The sequence below is a fragment of the Chlorocebus sabaeus genome, chromosome 1 (genome assembly GCF_047675955.1).
Source record: "Chlorocebus sabaeus isolate Y175 chromosome 1, mChlSab1.0.hap1, whole genome shotgun sequence".
Classification (NCBI taxonomy): Eukaryota; Metazoa; Chordata; class Mammalia; order Primates; family Cercopithecidae; genus Chlorocebus; species Chlorocebus sabaeus.
Window position 1 is genome coordinate 8,922,679 of NC_132904.1, and position 20,519 is coordinate 8,943,197.

General features: G+C 51.2%; 1 protein-coding gene across 1 annotated transcript in view; it reads right to left on the bottom strand.

The window, feature by feature from the left end:
* Positions 1-7,940: 7,940 nt before the first annotated feature.
* Positions 7,941-20,519, bottom strand: part of POLA2 (DNA polymerase alpha 2, accessory subunit) — a 35,583-nt gene continuing 23,004 nt past the window's right edge. The window contains exons 11-18 of the mRNA XM_007988098.3: positions 18,059-18,183; positions 16,801-16,839; positions 15,996-16,069; positions 11,293-11,401; positions 10,889-10,995; positions 9,940-9,999; positions 9,550-9,676; positions 7,941-8,413 (exon numbers count right to left, since the gene is read on the bottom strand). Of these exons, the coding sequence (XP_007986289.2) occupies positions 8,264-8,413; positions 9,550-9,676; positions 9,940-9,999; positions 10,889-10,995; positions 11,293-11,401; positions 15,996-16,069; positions 16,801-16,839; positions 18,059-18,183 (791 nt within the window). The 3' untranslated portion in view covers positions 7,941-8,263. The remainder of the gene's footprint in view (positions 8,414-9,549; positions 9,677-9,939; positions 10,000-10,888; positions 10,996-11,292; positions 11,402-15,995; positions 16,070-16,800; positions 16,840-18,058; positions 18,184-20,519) is intronic.

The window sequence follows — 20,519 nt, forward strand, 5'->3', positions numbered from 1 at the left end:
TAGAGACAGGGTCTTGCTCTGTCACCTAGGCTGGAGCACAGTGTACAATGGTGTCATCATAGCTCACTGCAGCCTTGACCTCCTGGGCTTAAGCCATCCTCCCGCCTTGGCCTCCACATGGCTGGGACTACAGGCATGCACAACCATGCCCAGCTTGCAGTGGTCATTTTGTCAGCTCTGTCAGCTTGTCCTTCTCGGTGACTGTGCCAGGTACCAGGCCCCCACACAGTCGACAGAGCTGTTTCTCCTCAGCCTCACCAGCCCCTGGTTTCCACCTATTTTGATTTTTGTCCATCTGAAAGGTAAAAACTAAACAAAACAAAGGAATTTGGGTGTGGCTAGAGTTTGTGATTCTCTTACGATTCATGAGGCTGGCCACTTTTTCATTTGCTTAAGAGCCACATGTGTTTCTTTTTGGTGAACGAACTGCAGAATTTCCCTTAGGGAGGTGGTACCGGGCAGCTTTGGAGAGTGGGGCCTGGAGGGAGGCCAGACTAGAGGCAGAGGCCACTTCTGGGGACAGTTAGTGTAGGAGTGAAAGAAAACTTGGCCCTGAGGAGGGGTGTGAGAGCTGGAGATGGAGATAATGAAGTTGGAAGGTGAGATTAGGTGATAGGTTAGCCCTGACTGGGGCCATGGAGGAAGAAGGGGGCGTCAGGCCCAGTTCAGGCTTATAACTTGGGTGACAGGGTGGGGGTGGGGGGACAATGGAGCCCTCAAGGGTTTTGGGGGCCAGGATGATGTGCTGCCTGCCTATTCTCCACTCCACATGGTGATAGACAGAAACACCACTCTGACTGCCACATGCCCTGTTCATGTGCTGCCATGGCCACAAACCTGCAGCAGGGCCCCTGCTAGCCTCTTCAGCCTCCAGCCAGTGCTCCGCACCTGCTGCCCTGAACACGTGCCTGTCAACTGTCGGCCATGCCCAGCCTCCAGGACTAGGTCCCTGCACACGCACCTCCATGAGCCCCGGGATTGGCTCCCTCCACCTCACCTGGCCACCCCCATGCCTCCTGTGGCTCTCAGCTGTGATGTCTCCCCTTAGGGAAGCTTTCTGGACCCCCATCGATGTTGGGTCCCCTTGTGATACCGTGGGAAACTCTGGACCATGGTCCTCTCCATGCCATTGTCATTTGGTTCATGTCCATCTTCCACTGGCCCATAGCCAGTCCCCTAGAGTGTGTGCCATGTGGTAGGCACCCAGTGAATATGGATGAGTGGATGGATGGGTGGGTGGGTGGATGAGTGGATGGATGGATGGATGGATGGATGGATGGATGGATGGATGAAAGGATGGATGGTTACGTGGATGGACAGATGGGTGGGTGGATGGGTGGGTGGATGGATGGATGGATGGATGGAAGAATGGATGGTTAGGTAAATGGATGGGTAGATGGTAGGATGCTGGGGATAGCAAGAAGGGGCTGTATGGAGGCAAATGTTTAGGAAATAAAAGCCGGGAGTCGGTGACCCCTCTGTGCAGCACCCACACCACCAGGTGCCTCTGCCCTTGGCCTGCTCTGGTTTTCTCCATCTGACACATTTGGCTTCATCTGATGCTCTGCAGTGTCCACTGTTTACAGGTTTCTGTGCTGGAGTGGCAGCTCTGGGTGGCAGCAGAGATTCTGTCCGTTCAGTCATCTTTACATCTTGCTGCCAAGAAAAGACCTCCATCCTGCAGGGCCCTTAGTGGGTGTTGTTGTTGTGCTGTCCCCACAGGCGGGCCTCCCACCTCTTTTCTTTCCAAGCTGCCTGCTTCTGGAAGGTGGAGAGGAGGCATGTCATGGGAAGGCACTGCTTCTGCAGGAGTTTCTTTGTGGGCCTACTATGTGCCAAGTACTGTCTAGGGACCAGTGAGACAACAGTGAACATGACAGTCCCTGCCCTCAGGGAGCAGGGATTCTGAGAGCCTGCCTCCCAGGAAGGTGGATGCTACAACAGCTGTCAGGTGTGGGGTGCTTACAGAAAGCTGGATCTACATATAAACATTTGTATGTGTCTATTCCCCCGACCCCATCTCCTCTTTTTTTTTTTTTGAGACAGAATCTTGCTCTATTGCCCAGGCTGGAGTACAATGGCACAATGTCAGCTCACTGCAATCTCTACTGCCTGGACTCAAGCAATCCTCCTGCCTCAACCTCCTAAATTGCTGGGATTATAAGCATGAGCCAGTGTGCCCATCCTATCTTCTTCCTTTTTTTTTTTTTTTTTTTTTTTGGAGAACGGATTCTTGCTCTGTCGCCCAGGCTGGAGTGCAGTGGCACAATCTTGGCTCACTGCAAGCTCTGCCTCCCGGGTTCACGCCATTCTCCTGCCTCAGCCTCCCAAGTAGCTGGGACTACAGGTGCCCGCCACCACGCCTGGCTAATTTTTTGTATTTTGTATTTAATTTTTTGTATTTAGTAGAGACGGGGTTTCACTGTGTTACTCAGGATGGTCTCGATCTCCTGACCTCGCAATCCACCCACCTTGGCCTCCCAAAGTGCTGGGATTACAGGCGTGAGCCACCGCGCCTGGCACCCACCTTCTTTTAAAGTAATCCAGACACATAGTAAAAAATTTCAAACACAGCTAGGTGTGGTGGTTCATGCCTGTAGTCCCAACAATTTAGGATGCTCAGGCAGGAGGATTGCTTGAACCCAGGAGTTTGAGACTGGCCTGGGCAGCATAGCGAAACTCTGTCTCTACCAAAAACTCAAAAATTAGCTGGGTGTGGTGGTGCACACATGTGGTCCCAGCTATTCAGGAGGCAGATGCGAGAGGCTCGTTTGAGCCTGGCAGGTTGAGGCTGCAGTGAGCTGTGATCGCACCACAGCACTTAGACTGGGCGACAGAGTGAGACCCTGTCTCCAAAAAAATTAAAAAAAAAAATTCAAACAGCATATGAGTGTGGACATGACAAATCATTCTCCGAGCCCTCCTGCTTCTGACCTCTAGCCCTTGGACACCCATCCCCAGAGGCAACTACTATTACTAGAAACATTCTAAGGGGCAGACAATTTGAAGGGGCCTCAAGTCCTCAGGGAGAAATTGAACCTTCAAGGGAAGAAGCTGCCAGGAATCAGGAGTGACTGAGCCTTTTCCCCCTATGCGTCAGGAATCAGAAGTGACGGTGCCTTCTCCCTTTGCCCCGTGTCACCCTCATGCCCTGCTCTGTGGTGGGAGGCAGGTGGTGGGAGGGCAGGGTCCCCACCCTGCTGAACAGGGCCCAGCCTGCCTGATGGAGGCAGGTGTACCCCTCATCCACCCCGGAAAGGCACTTCCTCTGGGGCAGGAGCGGGGCTAGGGTTGCCTCTACCCAGCAGCTTTTCTCACTCTTCAGGTGGGGCCTGCTGACTCAGCATGAAATGCTTCAGCCCCTGGGAAGATCTGGGAGCGATGGGAGTAAGCAGAGATGATGGGGCTTGGCTGGGCCCCACTGGCCACTGGGCAGAAACCTGGGATCTCAGGGAGCAGTTCGCAGGGGCCAGGGTCAGAGGGGTCATGGGCAGCAGCTGTTTCTGAGACCTCCCAGTGGCCCCTTGGCCTGGGCAGCTGCAAGGCCTCAGCTGTCAGGCAGGCTCTGGGTGGGGAGGAGCCTAGAGCCCCGGGAAGAGGCGGCGCAGGATGGGGGAATTCAGAGCCGGCAGCGGTCCAGGTGGGTCCGAGGGGAGGCCAGCCCCTAGACCCCTGGGCATTTCCAGGGCTGACCCAAGAAGCAGCAGTAGGCATGGTCGCTCGGGGACTGGAGACCCAGAAAGACCAAGGGCGGTGACGGAAGGGCCCAAATGCCTGAACGCAGCTGGGAGTCTCGCCATGAACAACCATGGGTGTCTTCCGGTGGTCTCTCTAGCCAGAAATCCCAGCACCTCTCTGCTGCCACCCCTCCTCTCCCCTGCCCCCAGGCCAGTCCCACCCTTTGCCTTGTTGATCGGTGATGCTAAGTGCAAGTGCTGGCCAAAGTTCTCTCCATGGCACGATCTTGCCCATCCCTCTCTCGGCCACCCTCCCAGCGCCTCCAGTTCCGAGGCTTTTGACTGCAGTGACTCCCACATCTACCCCTCCAATGCCCATGTCTCACTGGAGTGCTGTTTCCAGTATTCCAATGGCCCACTTGGTGCCCCTCTTCCTCCCAACCTGCCCCAACAGATCCAGGCCCCTCCCCTGAGCCCTTCTCTGCTCAAACCACCCCTTTGCTACGTGCTCCTAGATACTGGGGCTGCACCTGGGACTCCTCTTAAGTTGGTCCTTGTTGGGTGGTCAAGGTGAGGCACAGGGGGTGGGAGGCAAACCCTTCCAAGATTCTCTGGGGCAGAAAGAATCAGGTCCAAACGCCTTAGCAAGACCACGGTCTGGCTCTGAAGCACCATTCCAGGTCCATCACTGCCTCCCTTCCCTCTTTCCCTCTGTCCTTCCCTCTTTTCCTTTACCCGTCTCTCGCCCTCTGTCCCTCCTCCCTCCCTCTCTTTGCCTTGTCTTCCTTCATAAATCTTTTTTTTTTTTTTTTTTTTTGCCGCCACCTCGCCCGGCTAGTTTTTTGTATTTTTTTAGTAGAGACGGGGTTTCACCGTGTTAGCCAGGATGGTCTCGATCTCCTGACCTCGTGATCCGCCCGTCTCGGCCTCCCAAAGTGCTGGGATTACAGGCTTGAGCCACCGCGCCCGGCCCTTCCTTCATAAATCTAAAGCCCCTCCCCATTCCTAGGAACATACCCAAGATAACTGAAAACAGGTGTTCACACAAAGCTTGTACCCAAGCCTCCACTATTCATAATAGTCAACAAGTGGGAAAACCTGACAGTGGATGCACTGATCAACAAAATACCAATACCGTACAGCCACACAGCGGGGTCTCGGCCACAGAAGACAATGGCGGACAGACAGCCACACGGCGGGGTCTCGGCCACAGGAGACAATGGCAGACAGACAGCCACACGGCGGGGTCTCGGCCACAGGAGACAATGGCGGACAGACAGCCACACGGCGGGGTCTCGGCCACAGGAGACAATGGCGGACTGATACGTGCTGCTGCAGGGACAAACCTTGAAAACATCATGCTAAGTGAAACAAACCTGACAGGCTGGGCGCGGTGGCTCATGCCTGTAATCCCAACACTCTGGGAAGCCAAGGTGGGTGGATCACTTGAGGTCAGCCGTTCGAGACCAGCCTGGGCAACATGGTGAAACCCTGTCTCTACGAAAAATACAAAAATCAGTTGGCATGGTGGCGGGCGCCTGTAGTCCCAGCCACACAGGAGGCTGAGGCAGGAGAACCGTTTGAACCCGGGAGGTGGAGGTTGCAGTGAGCAGAGATCATGCCACTGCACTCCAGCCTGAGTGACAGAGCGAGACTGTCTCAAAAACAAACAAAACCTGACAGAAAAGGGCATGGGCCAGGCACAGTGTCTCATGCCTGTAATCCCAACACTTTGGGAGGCTAAGGCAGGTGGATCACCTGAGGTCAGGAGCTCAAGACACACCTGTAATCTCAGCTACTCAGGAGGCTGAACCCTGAGGTCAGAAGTTTGAGACCAGTCTGGCCAATATGGCAAAACCCTGTCTCTACTAAAAATATAAAAATCAGCCAGGTGTGGTGGCAGGCACCTGCAATCCCAGTTACTCAGGAGGCTGAGGCAGGATAATCGATTGAACCCGGGAGGCGGAGGTTGCAGTGAGCCGAGATTGCGCTACTGCACTCCAGCCTGGGTGACAAGAGCGGAACTCCATCTCAAAAACAAGAAGAGGATGTATTGTATGATTCTGTTTATACAAAATGCCCAAAATAGGCAAACCTACAGAAAAGAAATTAGATTAATGATTGCCAGGGGATGGAATTTGACTGCTAATGGGTGCAGGGGTGATGAAAATACTCTGGAATTAGATAGTGGCGAGGTCTGCACAACACCATGAACATACTAAAAACCACTGAATCGTACACTTTAAAATGATGATGTTTATGGCTGGGCACAGTAGCTCATGCCTGCAATCCCAGCACTCTAGGATGCTGAGGCGGGTGGATCACTTGAGGTCAGGAGTTTGAGACCAGACGGGCCAACATGGCGAAACCCCATCTCTACTGAAAATACAAAAATTAGCTGGGCATGGTGGCAGGCGCCTGTAATCTCAGCTACTCGGGAGGTAGAGGCAGGAGAATAGCTTGAACCCGGGAGGCGGAGATTACAGTGAGCCAAGGTTCACGCCACTGCACTCCAGCCAGCTCCGATGGCTACTCCCAGCAGTAGGGAAGCTGCAGGGCCAGGTTGAGCTGGGCCAGGTGCCCTGAGGTCAAAGGAAAGGAAACCCTGAGCCCCAGTGGCTGCTGAAGGTAGAGCTGGATGGAAGATCCGCGCCATGGCCCTGCCAGCCCCCACCCTTGGGGGCCCCTCGAGGTCCTAATTCCCTCGCTTCATTCTTGGCACCCACTTAGGTTCCCAGGCACAGCAACTAGGAGTGGCTTCTGTTCCCTCGGCAGCTCTCCCTCTGAGACTGGAACCCTAAAGGGAAGCCACCAGGTGGGCAAGGGAGGGTGGCTCCTTCTGCCAGGGCAGAGGCAGGGCAAGGTGGGGGCATGGGCATGGGAGGCAAATCCTGGCAAGAGCTCAGGACTGTTTCTTCAAGGCCATCTAGTTGGTGTCTCAAGGGCAGGGACCATGACCAGATCAGGGGGAGGCCACCAAAGGCGGCTGTAAGGCAGATGGGCCTGACCTCCTGGGCACTCTCCACCCTCCATCACCGACACGCCCCCAGAGCCTGCTTGAGATCGTCTGGGATAACAGATGCCTGGGGAAACTGGTGACACAGCTGAAGTGGGGTCTAGGGACGGTCAGCTAGCAGTCACTTGGCACCTTCCTGATAAGAGCAAAAAGGAACTGTCTGGTGGCAGAGGCACGCCTGCCAGACCTGTCTGCTCAGGGGTTCGCATCCTGCTTTCTTTTTGTCTGACTCTTAAATGCCTGCTCCAGCCCTCCCAGCCCTCCTAGATCATTTCCAACAGTCACACTACTGGTATCCAGGCAACCGTTGCCTGGGCTCCCAAAATTCCACATCCAGAGGCTGACAAGTCATGGTGCCCCCATGGAATATGGCTGGCTGCTTCACGTGTGGAGGAGCTGGGGGAGGAGGGAAAAATCCGCTCCCCACGCCGGGATGAGTTTCTAATTCTTGGCCTCAGAGGAGGTGCCTAAAAACCAATGAAATAAAACAGCTGCTCCTTGTGTTTAAAGGGAGACCTTTTACTGTACGCTGGTCAGATCTGGAGCTCAACTCCATTTCACTGTCAGAAAGGTGAGAGGCAAAAGCTGGCCACCGTCAGGTCACCTATTTATCTCTGAGTCAAGGCACAGACACCAGCAGCTGGCTGCCCCCTTGCCCAATTCCTTGCCCTGACAGCTGGGGTTTGCTGGTCTTGGCTCTGGCATGTGAGGCAGGACAGCCTGCCAGCTTAGGGCAGGAAGCCACTCCACGTCTGGCCAGTGACAGCTTTTCCCCAGATGCCAGGACACAGGGGCATGGGATGTGCTGTGAACCTTGGAAGGCCTGACCCTGTCTGAGTGTTCTGGGCTGTAGGCAAGCCCTGGCCACTGCGTGACTTGGCAAAGCAGCTGCCACCAGGACTCCAGCTTTGGAACAGCCCGGCGAGGCCACCCCCTCCAGATGGAGAGGTCAGGCTGGGACCACAGCATGCATGTGAGGAACCGCGCAGGGAGGCCCAGGCATGTGGCCAGCTGCTTGCTCTGCAGCCCAGCTCTAGGGCCCGCCCAGTGCACCTCTGCAGCATAGAGGTCGCTGGGGCCTTTGGGGGATGAGGGGTGGGGCTGAGAGTTACCCACTGGACAAGACCAGGGCTGGACAGAAACCCAGTGTGACCGACACTCTGCCTTCTCTGGTCATAGGTCAAATAGGCAACATTCTCTGTCTACTACCAGGATAAAGAAAATAGAAGAAGGGTCAAACCCAGAAGTCACACTCAGAATTTAATTTCTCCAAAAGTTGTTTCTGCGTTTGATTCATGCAGAAAATCACAAAGCCTTCTCACCTTTTCTGAGTGGGCGGGATCCACAGCTGGCTTACTTCTGTACATGGAGCATGGACTGAGAAGCAACAGCCTCCTTCCAGGAGAGGCTCCACTCACAGGCAGGCCCGGTTGCACGAGCCCTCCCTGCTGGGCCTGGTCCCTGCAGCTGCCCCTCCCTCCTTTCCTACCCAACTGTTCACCTTGTCACAGGACTACATCTTGGCTCTTGGCTAAGACTTTAAGGGCCCACACAGCACAGGACAGAAGCCTCAGATCCTGACGACCTGCGCGGCAACGCACGGACTCTGCCTCTCCACTCCGTCCACCGCTGGCCTCCTGAGGTAGAGTCGTGCGAAGGTGCCTCCCACCTGCCCTTTGGTAAGGCGCCCGGGGTTCACACAGACACAGCCGAGGACATCCTGGGGAGGAGAGAAGGGGAGACAGGTTTGGAGGCCTTAACTAACTGGGAACCAATGTGAAAAAGAAGTGACATCAGATGGCTGGACCCCAAAGAGGGTTTTACAAAATGGAAATGAAGGCAGACAAACAACCAGACACATTTTCATTTTCAGTCTTTTTTTTTTTTTTTTTTGAGACAGAGTCTCGCTCTGTTGCCCAGGCTGGAGTGCAGTGGCAAGATCTCAGCTCACTGTAGCCTCCACCTCCTGGGTTCCAGCGATTCTCCTGCCTCAGCCTCCCAGGTAGCTGGGATTACAGGCGCACACCACCATGCCTGGCTAATTTTTGTATCTGTAGTAGAGATGGGGTTTTACCATGTTGGCCAGGCTGGTCTCAGACTCCTGACCTCAGGTGATCCATCCACTTTGGCCTCCCAAAGTGCTGGGATTACAATCGTCAACCACTGCACCCAGCCTCCATCACATATGTTAACTTGTTACTAGAAAGCTTTGAATTCCTTTTAAATATTTCAAACAGAAGAATGAGGTGATTTGGCAGAATGATAATCAGCCCCCAAACTTGGAGACAAACCTGATCTAGCTGTTTACTGCTTTCCCATGTGAAAAACTTTTTTTTTCCTTTTTTAACCCCTTGAGGTTGAACTAGCTCTTGTTTGGCAAGAGTGGGACTGGTCTGGGCAGATTCCCTGTAAGTGACCTAACTCCAAGGCAGGCAGGGTGAAGGGTGGCAGAGATCAGAATGACCTGACAGCTTCTTCAAGGTATTCCCAGCTGAGCCCACTTGGAGGTCGTATCAGAATTTGGGAGGCACAGGACAGGCAAGTGTACACTGAAATCTTCCCCAGGTCACCTTGATGTGGCCTGGTAAAAGCCCTCAGTTGAGGGCCTTCCTAGTCACCTGGGCTCCTGTTCTCTTGGGAAGGGAGGAGGGGACACTGTTTACTCAAACATTTTACTGACAGAGTTGTTTGTTTTCTGGTCCCACCACCTCCCCACAGAAACAAGGCCACAGGGCAGGGTGCTAGAGGCCCCATCCCCCTCAGCAGACCCACGAGGGGTGAGTGCCAGGTGGTCCAGAAGGGAAAGTCAAAGACTGGGTTCTGGTGTTTCTGGGAAAAAGCAGAGTTCAAACCTACCTTCACGAAGTACCTCAGCTCTGACGGGATGATAAGGACATCTGGGGTGACAGGCAGCTGTGCGTAGACATAGAACGTCTCATAGTCAATGGCCATGTCTTCTTGGGGTGGGTAGAGCGGGTAATAGCTACAGAGACAGAGAGAAATGGTCAGCAGTAGCAGACCGGGGGGCCCCCTTCTCACACAGAGTCCCCGTAGGTACTGGCTTCTGTGCTGCTTGCGTCCGCAGACCGACTTTTTCTCTGTGTGTGGGGGCAGAATGCAGGCTTGTCATCACAGGGTAAAGTTCCCTGCTGGTAGCCTGGTGAAGGCTCTTATAGTCATGCTTGTCATAGCTTCATGATCCCAAGGCACTCTCTCCACAGTCAGGGGTCCCAGCGGCAAGCTCACCTTCTCTGGGTCAGGATGTGCTTGAGTATTCGGCTGAATCTGTCTGAAGTTCCAGAAGAACTGGGAAAGAAAAGAAAGCACGAACACAGAACCCTGTTTTTCAGCCCATTTCTCTTCAGGGAGGACCGGAGAATTTAATAAACCAGAGAGAAGCTAAATGGCCAAGGCCCAGTGACAAGAGGAGGATGCATCTGGGGAAGTTTAAAGACCCACCCACAAGGAGCTTGGTCTGTCCCCACATGAGGAGGGACATAGGACACCGGGTTGAGAAGGGAAAGCACAGGAATCCCTCATAATCAAGATCAAGGAGGGCCATTAGCCAGCACCGTGCTGTGCAAGAGGATGCAAAGTTGGCACCATTGTGAGGCGGGCGTGTAGCCAGGCTGACTCGATCTCAAACCTCAGCCAAGGAGCCACACCCGTCTTGCTTCACACGAGAGTCGCTTCACACGCCCCTTCCCATCAAGGATGACGGCAGAACGGAGCTGCCCAACATCAACTCAACAAATTTGGCAGGGCCTGATTATCTGCAGAGCTGGATGTCGTACTAGTAATGAAGAAAGCCCTTCAGAGAAAATTCCCAGTTTATCCTCCACAAACAGGATGTCCACATTTGTTTTCAGGTCACAAATTTGGGAAATGAAAAAAACAGGAGCAGAAAAGAAAATGTAGATGAATTTCGATGCCTTTAAGTGCAAAGACAGAATGGACGTGGTTCTTTGGGGTCTCAAATGCAGTTTCGAGAGGTGGTAACAGAAACTAATGCATCCAACCAACCCCTCCCCTTGGGTACAGAGAAACTCAGATGGCCAGAGGGTCGGGCACAGCTTGCTGCTTTCAGGACTCTCTGGTCAAGACTGTCAAGCAGCCCCTTGATTTTCTTGGCTGAAGAAAGGGCTGGGACCAGAAAGCCAGTCATCCTGCTTGGGGCCTGGAACATACTTCTTACCTACTGATCTCCTCGGCCCCCAGGTGGAACAGCAGATCCGTAGACGTCAGGCCAAAGATCACTCCATTTATGGACAGGCTGCAGGGCTCGGACACAAACTGTACTTGCTAAAATGAGAACAGATTGGAACAAATATTTGTACGCCAAAGCTAGAAACATCTTCCCATGAAAGTGGGGGTTGTCTGAGGGCTGGGGAGACCACGGAAAAGGGGACCAAACCAACATACATCAAACTTATAGACACATTTGCTTGTTTTAAAAAAAAAAAAAAGGGTTTAAGATTCAGGCTGTACGCATTCTCTAAAGAGGCCTCTCCACCCTCCCCTTCAGGGCCAGGGCCAGAGCCAGTGGCGGAGGCATGCTGCATTCTGGCTGCCTGCTGGTCAAGGAGTGGGTACTGCTACCTTTTTGTCCTCTCGAGACAGATCGGAGTAGCTGAAAGGTGGCTGGGGGTACACAGGCTCATGGTGCACATCTCTCAACGACGGGACAAAGACAAGGTGGGAGCCGGAGCTAGTACGGCAAAAGAACAAACAGAAGAGGGAGAAAAGTGAGTGCGGTTGAGTTAGAACAGCTGCGCAACAGGCAGGATGCCTCAGGGCTGGAGGCAGAGCCCACTTCCAGGCAGGCAGCTCAGAATTGCACTCTGTTATGAACAGAGACGCTGTTTCCCATGGGACACTGGGAGTGAAGGACAATTTGTTCTACTTCACACCCATCCATCTGGACAGGCTCCGATTGCCTGGGACACTTTCTTGTTGCTCTGTGTGGCTTTCTCCCAAGAGGATGGAGACTATTGTTTGGCAGAAAAAGGGGCAAAGAAATGGAGATCTAGAAAATCTAGAAAGACAAGGATGCGAATAAAAAATCACAGCCTCAGAGCCAGAGTTTAAACCACAGCTTGGACTCATTACACCTTCTAAGCAAGTGTAGCTTGCAGGCATTAAACAGTGTCCCTGCCACACCTTGGCAGAGTGCACGGAGCTGGGGCATCTTTCCTAGGGAGAAGGCAGTATACCAAAAAGACCCTGAGACTGCCGTTTTTTTCTTTTCTTTTTGAGACAGAGCCTCACTCTGTCACCCAGGCCAGAATGCAGTGGCATGATGTGGGCTCACTGCAACCTACATTTCCTGGGTTCAAGTGATACCTGTATCTCAGCCTCCCGAGTAGCTGGAACTACAGGTGCACACCACCACACTCAGCTAATTTTGTATTTTTAGTAGAGACAGGGTTGGCCAAGCTGGTCTCGAACTCCTGGCCTCAAGTGATCCACCCACCTTGGCCTCCCAAAGTATTGGGATTACACACGTCAGCCACCACGCCTGGCCTGCCTTCGTATTTAGAAGATCCAGCTGAAACCCTCCGACTGACTGAACACTGGGCCATAATTACTGGACAATCAAGACACAGACATTTCCAGCGGGAGGCGGAAAAGCCCAAGCGGCCTCTCCCTGAGCCATCACATCCCTCCCCTCTCACACATGTAAGTAATGCCCTGAGTTTCTATTTCTCAGCAGGCTATCTTGCAAAAATGAAAGAAATATTTAACAGCAACAGTAAAAGCACAGATGACAGCAGATGTTTCCTTTGATGGAGCAGGAGAATCTCTAGGGTTACAACATACAAGTGAAGAAGAAAGTTGTAACTCTGGGGGCCAACTATTTATTTTTCCCAGCCACACAAAAGAGAAAGAAAGTCTCGTTTCCTTGGTTCCCTTTGCTGACCTTGGCAGAGGGGCCATTTATAAATCAAATAGGCATAAAGTGTTACTTTGCGGGCATGTTTAAAATCCACCAATAGCTCTCACTTCCATCTCCGTCTCCTGCTTAAAATGTGTGGACTTCTCAGGCATACGTACACTTTGACATGTGATAAAGGTGCTGGTGACAGCTGTCACCCTTATCACTGTGGTGTCCTCTCAGAGTGCGAACTGAGACTTTTTTTTTTGGAGACGGAGTCTCGCTCTGTCACCCGGGCTGGAGTGCAGTGGCCGGATCTTCGCTCACTGCAAGCTCCGCCTCCCGGGTTTACGCCATTCTCCTGCCTCAGCCTCCTGAGTAGCTGGGACTACAGGCGCCCACCACCTCGCCCGGCTAGTTTTTTGTATTTTTTTAGTAGAGACGGGGTTTCACCGTATTAGCCAGGATGGTCTTGATCTCCTGACCTCGTGATCCGCCCGTCTCGGCCTCCCAAAGAGTGCTGGGATTACAGGCTTGAGCCACCGCGCCCGGCGCGAACTGAGACTTCTACAACAGAAAATCAGAATCCTGAGACCAAAGGTGTTTACATATTCATTATTGTCCCTTTGACACTGAAAAGCTCACTAGGATGATCCAGTCCACCATTTGGGTGCCAGGGTCTGGTAAACAAGCCACGGGGTAACTTGAATGGGACAATCTGTGCTCCACATCTCAAGGGCTTGACATCTGTGATGAACACAACGAACTGAGGTGCAGCTGGCTGCTCTCAAGGGACAAAACTGCCCTGTTTCAGTAGGCTTTGGAAGGGCAATAGTTAAGGAGGAAATAGCCTTCCTGCTCATGGTTAGAAACCGGCTATAGAAGGAGGGATCAGAAAAAAATTCCAACTATGCTCAGCATTGCACAACCTCATACGTCACAGGGGGAGGGTCCTCCAGCTGCTCCCGCAAACAGGATGAGAACTGCGGGCTCTGCTTGCTTCCTCTGAGGTGCTTTCTCACTGGCTCTTTTTCTTTTTCTTTTTTTTTTTGAGATGGAGTCTTGCTCTGTCACCCAGGCTGGAGTGCAGTGGTGCAATCTCAGCTCACTGCAACCTCCACTTCCTGGGTTCAAGCAATTCTGCCTCAGCCTCCCGACTAGCTGAGATTATAAGCACCCACCGCCACGCCTGGCTAATTTTTGTATTTTTAGTAGAGATGGGGTTTTGCCATATTGGCCAGGTTGGTCTCGAACTCCTGACCTCAAGTGATCTGTCTGCCTCAGTCTCCCAAAGTGTTGGGATTACAGGCGTGAGCCCCTGCGCTTAGCCTGGCTCTGGCTTTTACATGATGACTCAGCTTAATGCTCTGCATTTCTGACCTCTCAGAAATACAAAGAAATTCTCTGCCCAAGAACTGTTTATATACTGTTTCTAGAAGGGTGGGGCAGCTCCCCCTGCCTCGTGGCACACACTGGCCACAGATGAAAGTGCCTGGTGGTGCTGGGTTCTCATCCCCAGTGTAACAATGCCTTATCTGTGCTTTATTTCTATCACTGCTGACAATACCACATGGGGTAAGGAACCAAAAACAGAACCCAACCTCAAACTGAAAGCACCCAGCCAGTGTTAGGGCACTACGACACAGTCCCTGCCTGTCCCCAAGGGCTGACAAAAGGAGAACACAGCCCTGCTCCTGTGTTTTGGGGGCCTATCTCCTGAGGAGTTCTAACCACTCTCCAGGCCTGATGAACTTGACCAGGATCACAGCAAATCTGGGGAAGAGGGAAGGCACCTGTATCACCTTCATTTGAGGGAGGGAGGGAGGAAAGGGCAGAACCAGCCATGGTTGTCACTGGCACAACCCATGTCTCTGATTCTGGGAGTTGGGGGATGTTCTTTATTCCAGCTGTGCCATCTACCATCCTGGCCCACACTGCCGGTACAAGAAGGTAGTGATACAACTTACTGACTCTGGGATCAGTTCTCATGGCTAAAAGGCGGAAGGTTAGATATCTTATTTTAAAAACCACTTTTGTGACAGACTCGTCTTTAAACGCTTAGTCTCAGGAACATTTCTATTTTATTAGCTCAGCTACAGGCACGCAGATCTCATGAGATCTACCACCTATACCAGCTTCTTTCAAACACTGGCACTGGGGGAAAGGGACAGGAATGACAGGAATGGAGGATGTCAGATTTCTGAATAACTTTCCACTCCCGGCTTTAGCCTCTTCCTGGAACAGTGACTTTCCTCTCAAATGAGAACTGCACAGCTCTCTCATCTCTGCTGTGACCTCTCACAGTTCCTTCTGTTTGGTCTGTGGCAAGGATTCAAGGCCCCACCCTCACTGAGAGTGTCTATCACCACCAGCTGTAGCCACTGGCGGCATCCCACGCACCCTGGGGAAGCACTGACTTGGGAGGAAATTGGGCTTACCCAAAACAATCACTTACACAACGAGATGTGTGGGGTCTCACAGGATTTCACTGCGTAAGTCATCAAACACTTCTCAAAGCCATCCTGGGAAGATTCCCGTGGAATATTAGTTTATACAAAAGGGAGAAAAGGAACTAAGTATAGAAGAGAAAGAGCAACCAAACAGTGAAAGCCGATGCAGCCTTGTCCTTTCAAGTATGTTTATCTTTGTGTTTTACAGAGATGCCTCTTAACTTGCACTTGAAGGTCAAGGGTTCTAGCTGATCTCAGTAGTGCAAAAGGAAGAAAAGAATAGGAACTGCCATGATTTTTTTTTTTTTTTTTGAGAAGGAGTTTTGTTTTTGTTGCCCAGGCTGGAGTGCAGTGGTACGATCTCGGCTCACTGCAGCCTCTGCCTCCTGGGTTCAAGTGATTTGCCTGCCTCAGCCTCCCCAGTAGTTGGGATTACAGGAATGTGCCACCACGCCCAGCTCATTTTGTATTTTTAGTAGAGATGGGGTTTCACCATGTTGGTCAGGCTGGTCTTGAACTCCTGACCTCAGGTGATCCACCCGCCTTGGCCTCCCAGAGTACGTGAGCCACCAGGCCCAGCTTTTTTTTTTTTTTTTTTTTGAGATAGAGTTTTGCTCTTTTTGCCTAGGCTGGAGTGCAATGGCACAATCTTGGCTCACTGTAACCTCTGCCTCCCGGGTTCAAGTGATTCTCCTGCCTCAGCCTCCCCAGTAGCTGGGATTACAGGTGCCCACCACCATGCCTGGCTAATTTTGTATTTTTAGTACAGATAGGGTTTTACCATGTTGGCCAGGCTGGTCTCAAACTCCTGACCTCAGGTGATGTACCCACCTCGGCCTCCGAAAGTGCTGGGATTACAGATGTGGATCCACTAAGCCTGGCACTGCCATGACTTTTAAATGGTTTCAGTTTCTTAATGGGAAGCTCTGGAGAAACCTAGGAAGCTTAAGGTTCTGTCCAGTATTTTGAAATCTGACCTTCTTGTGCCTTCAATAATTGTACGTAGACACTGCTTGAAAATGTCTTCAAACGGACTTGTCAGTAGACAGTTCTGCAAGAAAGGAAAGGAGATAAATTTAGACAGCAGATGTTTGGTGTTTACTCACTTAACATTGTTAGGTGACCCATAGATGTCAGCTGTTGGGCTGGAAGCTGAAGGAGACGCAAAGATGAGAAAGATGGGGTCTTTTTCTTAAGGAGTTAAGTCTAGTTGAAGGCAGGAGGGGAGATGTGGGAATTAACTCTCTTGAATGCAGTGTGGGAGAGACTACAAGGAAGAAAGACTGCTTTGAAATATTTTCCATGGAAGGTAAAGTATTGTGAGACAAAGGATCAGAGGTCCCAGACCTCAGCCATGGAGATGTCCCAGGAAGGACCATTTGTGTTTTATGCAAAGGACAGCAAGATGAGTTATAAGCTCGGGGTATTGGCCAGGATAGGTTCTTTCACAGGGCAACCTGTGACTGCCAGACACCTGCATTTGTGCTAGTGCTCTTATGCCTTAGCACCAGGCATCACAAACAAAGGAACATTAAGACTGATATATTTACATGTCCCTCCCCCAGCTTCCAGACAGCCTTGTATTCTGGTGAAAGGAAGCTCTCGGATTCCAGATCTTTATTAATAAAGTGCCTGCTAAAATGATTTCTGATTAGCCACAGGAATTAATGTGTTTGTTATAGATGTGCGATAAAGTGGGATAAACATTAAAAAATGAAAAGAAAAGTGAGAGCCTGACTGAACGCAAGTACCCAGGACCCCTTCCCACCCCAGCCCACTCACCTCCACCTGCTCATGCTTAGCATCCAGGAAAGGGCCAAACTGCGAGGGGAGAAACAAAGACACCAAAAGAACAAATCAGAATCACCTGTGTCTGTGAACGACTTCAGATCACCTCTTCTGGAAGTCCTCTGCCGAGGGCCCATCTGTCCCTCCAAGGCTGCCTGGAGAGCCTGGGGACAGCTAGCAGATGGGCTGGCGGGGGCGCCAAGCCAATTTCACAGGCAGAAGCACGTGTGCCCCGGATGGAGGGAGGCTCCCAGGGCCCCATAACCATTATTAATGCCCACTATAACACTGGGCTTACGCCTGTAATCCTAGCACTTTGGGAGGCCGAGGTGGGCAGATTGCCTGAGCCCAGGAGTTCAAGGCCAGTCTGGGCAATATGGTGAAACCCTCTCTTTACAAAAAAATACAAAAATTAGTTGGGCATGGTGGCATGTGCCTGTAGTCCAAGCTATTCGGAAGATTGAGATAGGGAGGATGGGGAGGATCACTTGAGCCCAGGAGGTGGAGGCTGCAGTGAGCCAAGATCGCGCCACCACACTCCAGCCTAGGTGAGAGTGAGACTCTGTCTCAAAAAAAAAAAAAAAAAAAAAAAAAAAAAAAAAAAAGCACACTGGGCTTTTTTCTGACTTTCCACACCTAGCAAGGGAAATTGATCACCATACTAATAGTAGTATTTTGAGCTTTAAAAAGAGATTAGTTCAGAAGTTGGAGTAATGAGAAAGAGGTAAGAATACTGTAAAATCAACAAAGGGTGGGAAAAAAAAGTTGACCTTTTATTTTTTGAGATGGAGTCTCACTCTGTTGCCCAGGCTGGAGGGCAATGGTGCAATCTCAGCTCACTGCAACCTCTGCCTCCCAGGATCAAGCAATTCTCCTGCCTCAGCCTCCCAAGTAGCTGGGATTACAGGCGCCTGTCACCACACCCAGCTAATTTTTTTTTTTTGTATTTTTAGTAGAGACGGGGTTTCACCACGTTGGCCAGGCTGGCTTAGAACTCCTGCTCTCAAGTGATCCACACACCTTGGCCTCCCAAAGTGTTAGGATTACAGGCGTGAGCCACTGCACCCAGCCAAAGTTGGGCTTTTAAAACTAGCAAAGGCCCATAGATTATGTATACCTCTCCAAAGACGTAGATTAAGAATGAAAAGGTATTTTCCAAAAGGAGGGACTGACATGCTTCCTAAAAATTTAGAACTGCATTAAAGTCAGTTTCCAAGGCTGACTCCTCAGCTTTCGCACTGGTGCCTCTTACCAGGATGCAGACATCTGGCCGGTCATGGTTGATGACAGCAATCAGGTCGAGCAGGGGGTCATATGTGATGCTGTCAGACGTGGTGTATGGCCCACAGGCAACCAGGACCATGCTTTGCTCAAAGTCTAAGACAGAGGTTGTAGGTCTTGATTAGAAGAGGACTAGTATTAGAATGGTGGGAGGAGAAAGGACAATTAGGGGAAATGCCACAGGATTCAACTCAATGAGTCCTTTATGTGTGCAACTCTGGGGACCCAAGGTAAGGAAGACCTCATATCCACCCTCTAAGAACACACCACTAGGTGGTAGAGACAGAGAGACAGGCAGGAACACAAATACCTAGAACACGCACTAGAAACTTTACAAGCAGTGCACATGAAAGATTTGAGGAAAGTGGCAGTCAGTAAAGAATTTACCAAGGTGGAATTTGCTAACACGTTTGAGAATTTTGGGGAATCAAGGGCAAGGCAGGGTACAGGACAGCACTGAGACCTGAGTGTGCTCAGTGTTAGGAAACGTCTGGTGGTCCAGTGTGGCTGGAGAATATGGGGTACTGAAAAGCCCAGAAAGACAGGCTGGGGAACAGGAGACTGGAACGGGAGACTCCCGGGTGACGGGGTGCAGGGGCCACCCATCACGCTTTGCCCTTTTCCTAACAGCAGCTGCTTTCCTTTTGGAGAATCAGCCCTCCTCTCCACAAAGCAGTCTACATGGGCCTGTAAATCGGGTGCTCTGTCTTCCTCTAGCCAAGGGCAGGCACATGACCCAGTTTAGGGAATTCACACTCTCCTCCCAGGGTGTGCAATCGTGAGGTGAACAATCCAAGGAGAGAAAAAAGATTACAGCTAACCTATTCCAGCCGAGATGCCCAGATGAGACAGCTGGGGAATTCCTGCTACCTGGATGCTAGAGTTCCTGGGCTGTCATCCTGGTTCCAAGCCTGGGTTTCTAGCCACTTGTCCAGTCTGTGAGCTACCTGGATCTCCCCTAATAAATTCCTGCTTTCTTGTTAGTCTGAGTCAGTTTCTGTGGCTCACAACAACAAAATCCAAAGATCCCAGGCTTCTTAACATGCTGTTGTGTTAGTTTCCTATTGCTGCTATAAAAAGTTTTCACAAACTTAGTGCCTTAAGACAACACGAATTTGGCCGGGTGTGACGGCTCAACACCTGTAATTTCAGCACTTTGAGAGGCTAAGGCGGGAGGATACCTTCAGCTCAGGAGGTTGAGACCAACCTGGGCAACATGGTGAAACCCTGTTTCCACAAAAAATACAAAAATTAGCTGGACAGGGTGGTGCGTACCTCCTGAGCCTATAGTCCTAGCTACTTGGGAGGCCAAAGTGGGAGGATTGCTTGAGCCCAGGAGGTTGAGGCTGCAGTGAGCTGTGATCACAGCTCATGCCCACTGCACTCCAGTGAGACTGTCTCAAAAAAAAGCCTACGAATTTATTATATTACAGTTCCAGAGGTCAAAAATCCTAAACTGAAGGTGTGGGCAGGGCTGAGTTCCTCCTGTCTGGAGGTTTTAGAGAAGAATCCATTTCCTTGCCTTTTCCAGCTTCCAGAGGCCACCTGCATTCCCTGGTTCATGGCCCCACCTTCAGCGGCAAAGCCAGAAGCCTAAGATTTCTCTATTTTGAAATAAAATTTTTCTTTCGGCTTCCTCAAATCATAGCAGCCTAACATTTCCAAGCTCTGACTCTGATTCTCTTGCCATTCCTCTTATAAGGACCCTTGTGATTACAGTGGGCCCACCTGGATAATCCAGGATAATCCCCCATCTCAACAGCCTTAACTTAATCACACGGGCAAAGTCTCCTTTATGACAAAAGGTAAAATATTCACAGGCTCCAGGGATTCCTGGGGCTATAATTGAGTCTATCATAGTAGTAATACCATGAACTGACAGAGCATTCAAGGGGAAGAGTAGGTTTCATGTGGTGGTGGGGTAAGGACAAAGTTAAGTTTGGCTCTGAGAAGCCTACAGGAGATGTGAGCTCCAGTGTAAGCAGTGAGTCTCTGGACGGCAAGGGCCATGTCTTATTCTGTATCTCCATGAGTGCCTCTTTTAATTCCTTATAAAAAAGTTCATTAACAACCTGTTAAACTGTTTCCAAAGGCTTCCCTGGTACACAGCTCAGGCTCCTGGTATCTCAGCCAGGTTGATTTCATTACCTGAAGTTGACCTAATACCAGCATGCCACCCTTGCCCCTATAAATTTGTATTTTCTTTTTTGAGATAGGGTCTCACTCTGACTCCTAGGCTGGAGTGCAGTGGTGGTATGATCATGGCTCAAGGCAGCCTTGACCTCCTGGACTCAGGAGAGTGATCCTCCCACCTTAGCCTTCCGAGTTGCTGGGACTATAGGCACATGCCACCATGCCCACACCCAGCTGAATTTTTTTTTTTTTTGAGACAGAGTCTAGCTCTGCCGCCAGGCTGGAGTTCAGTGGCGATC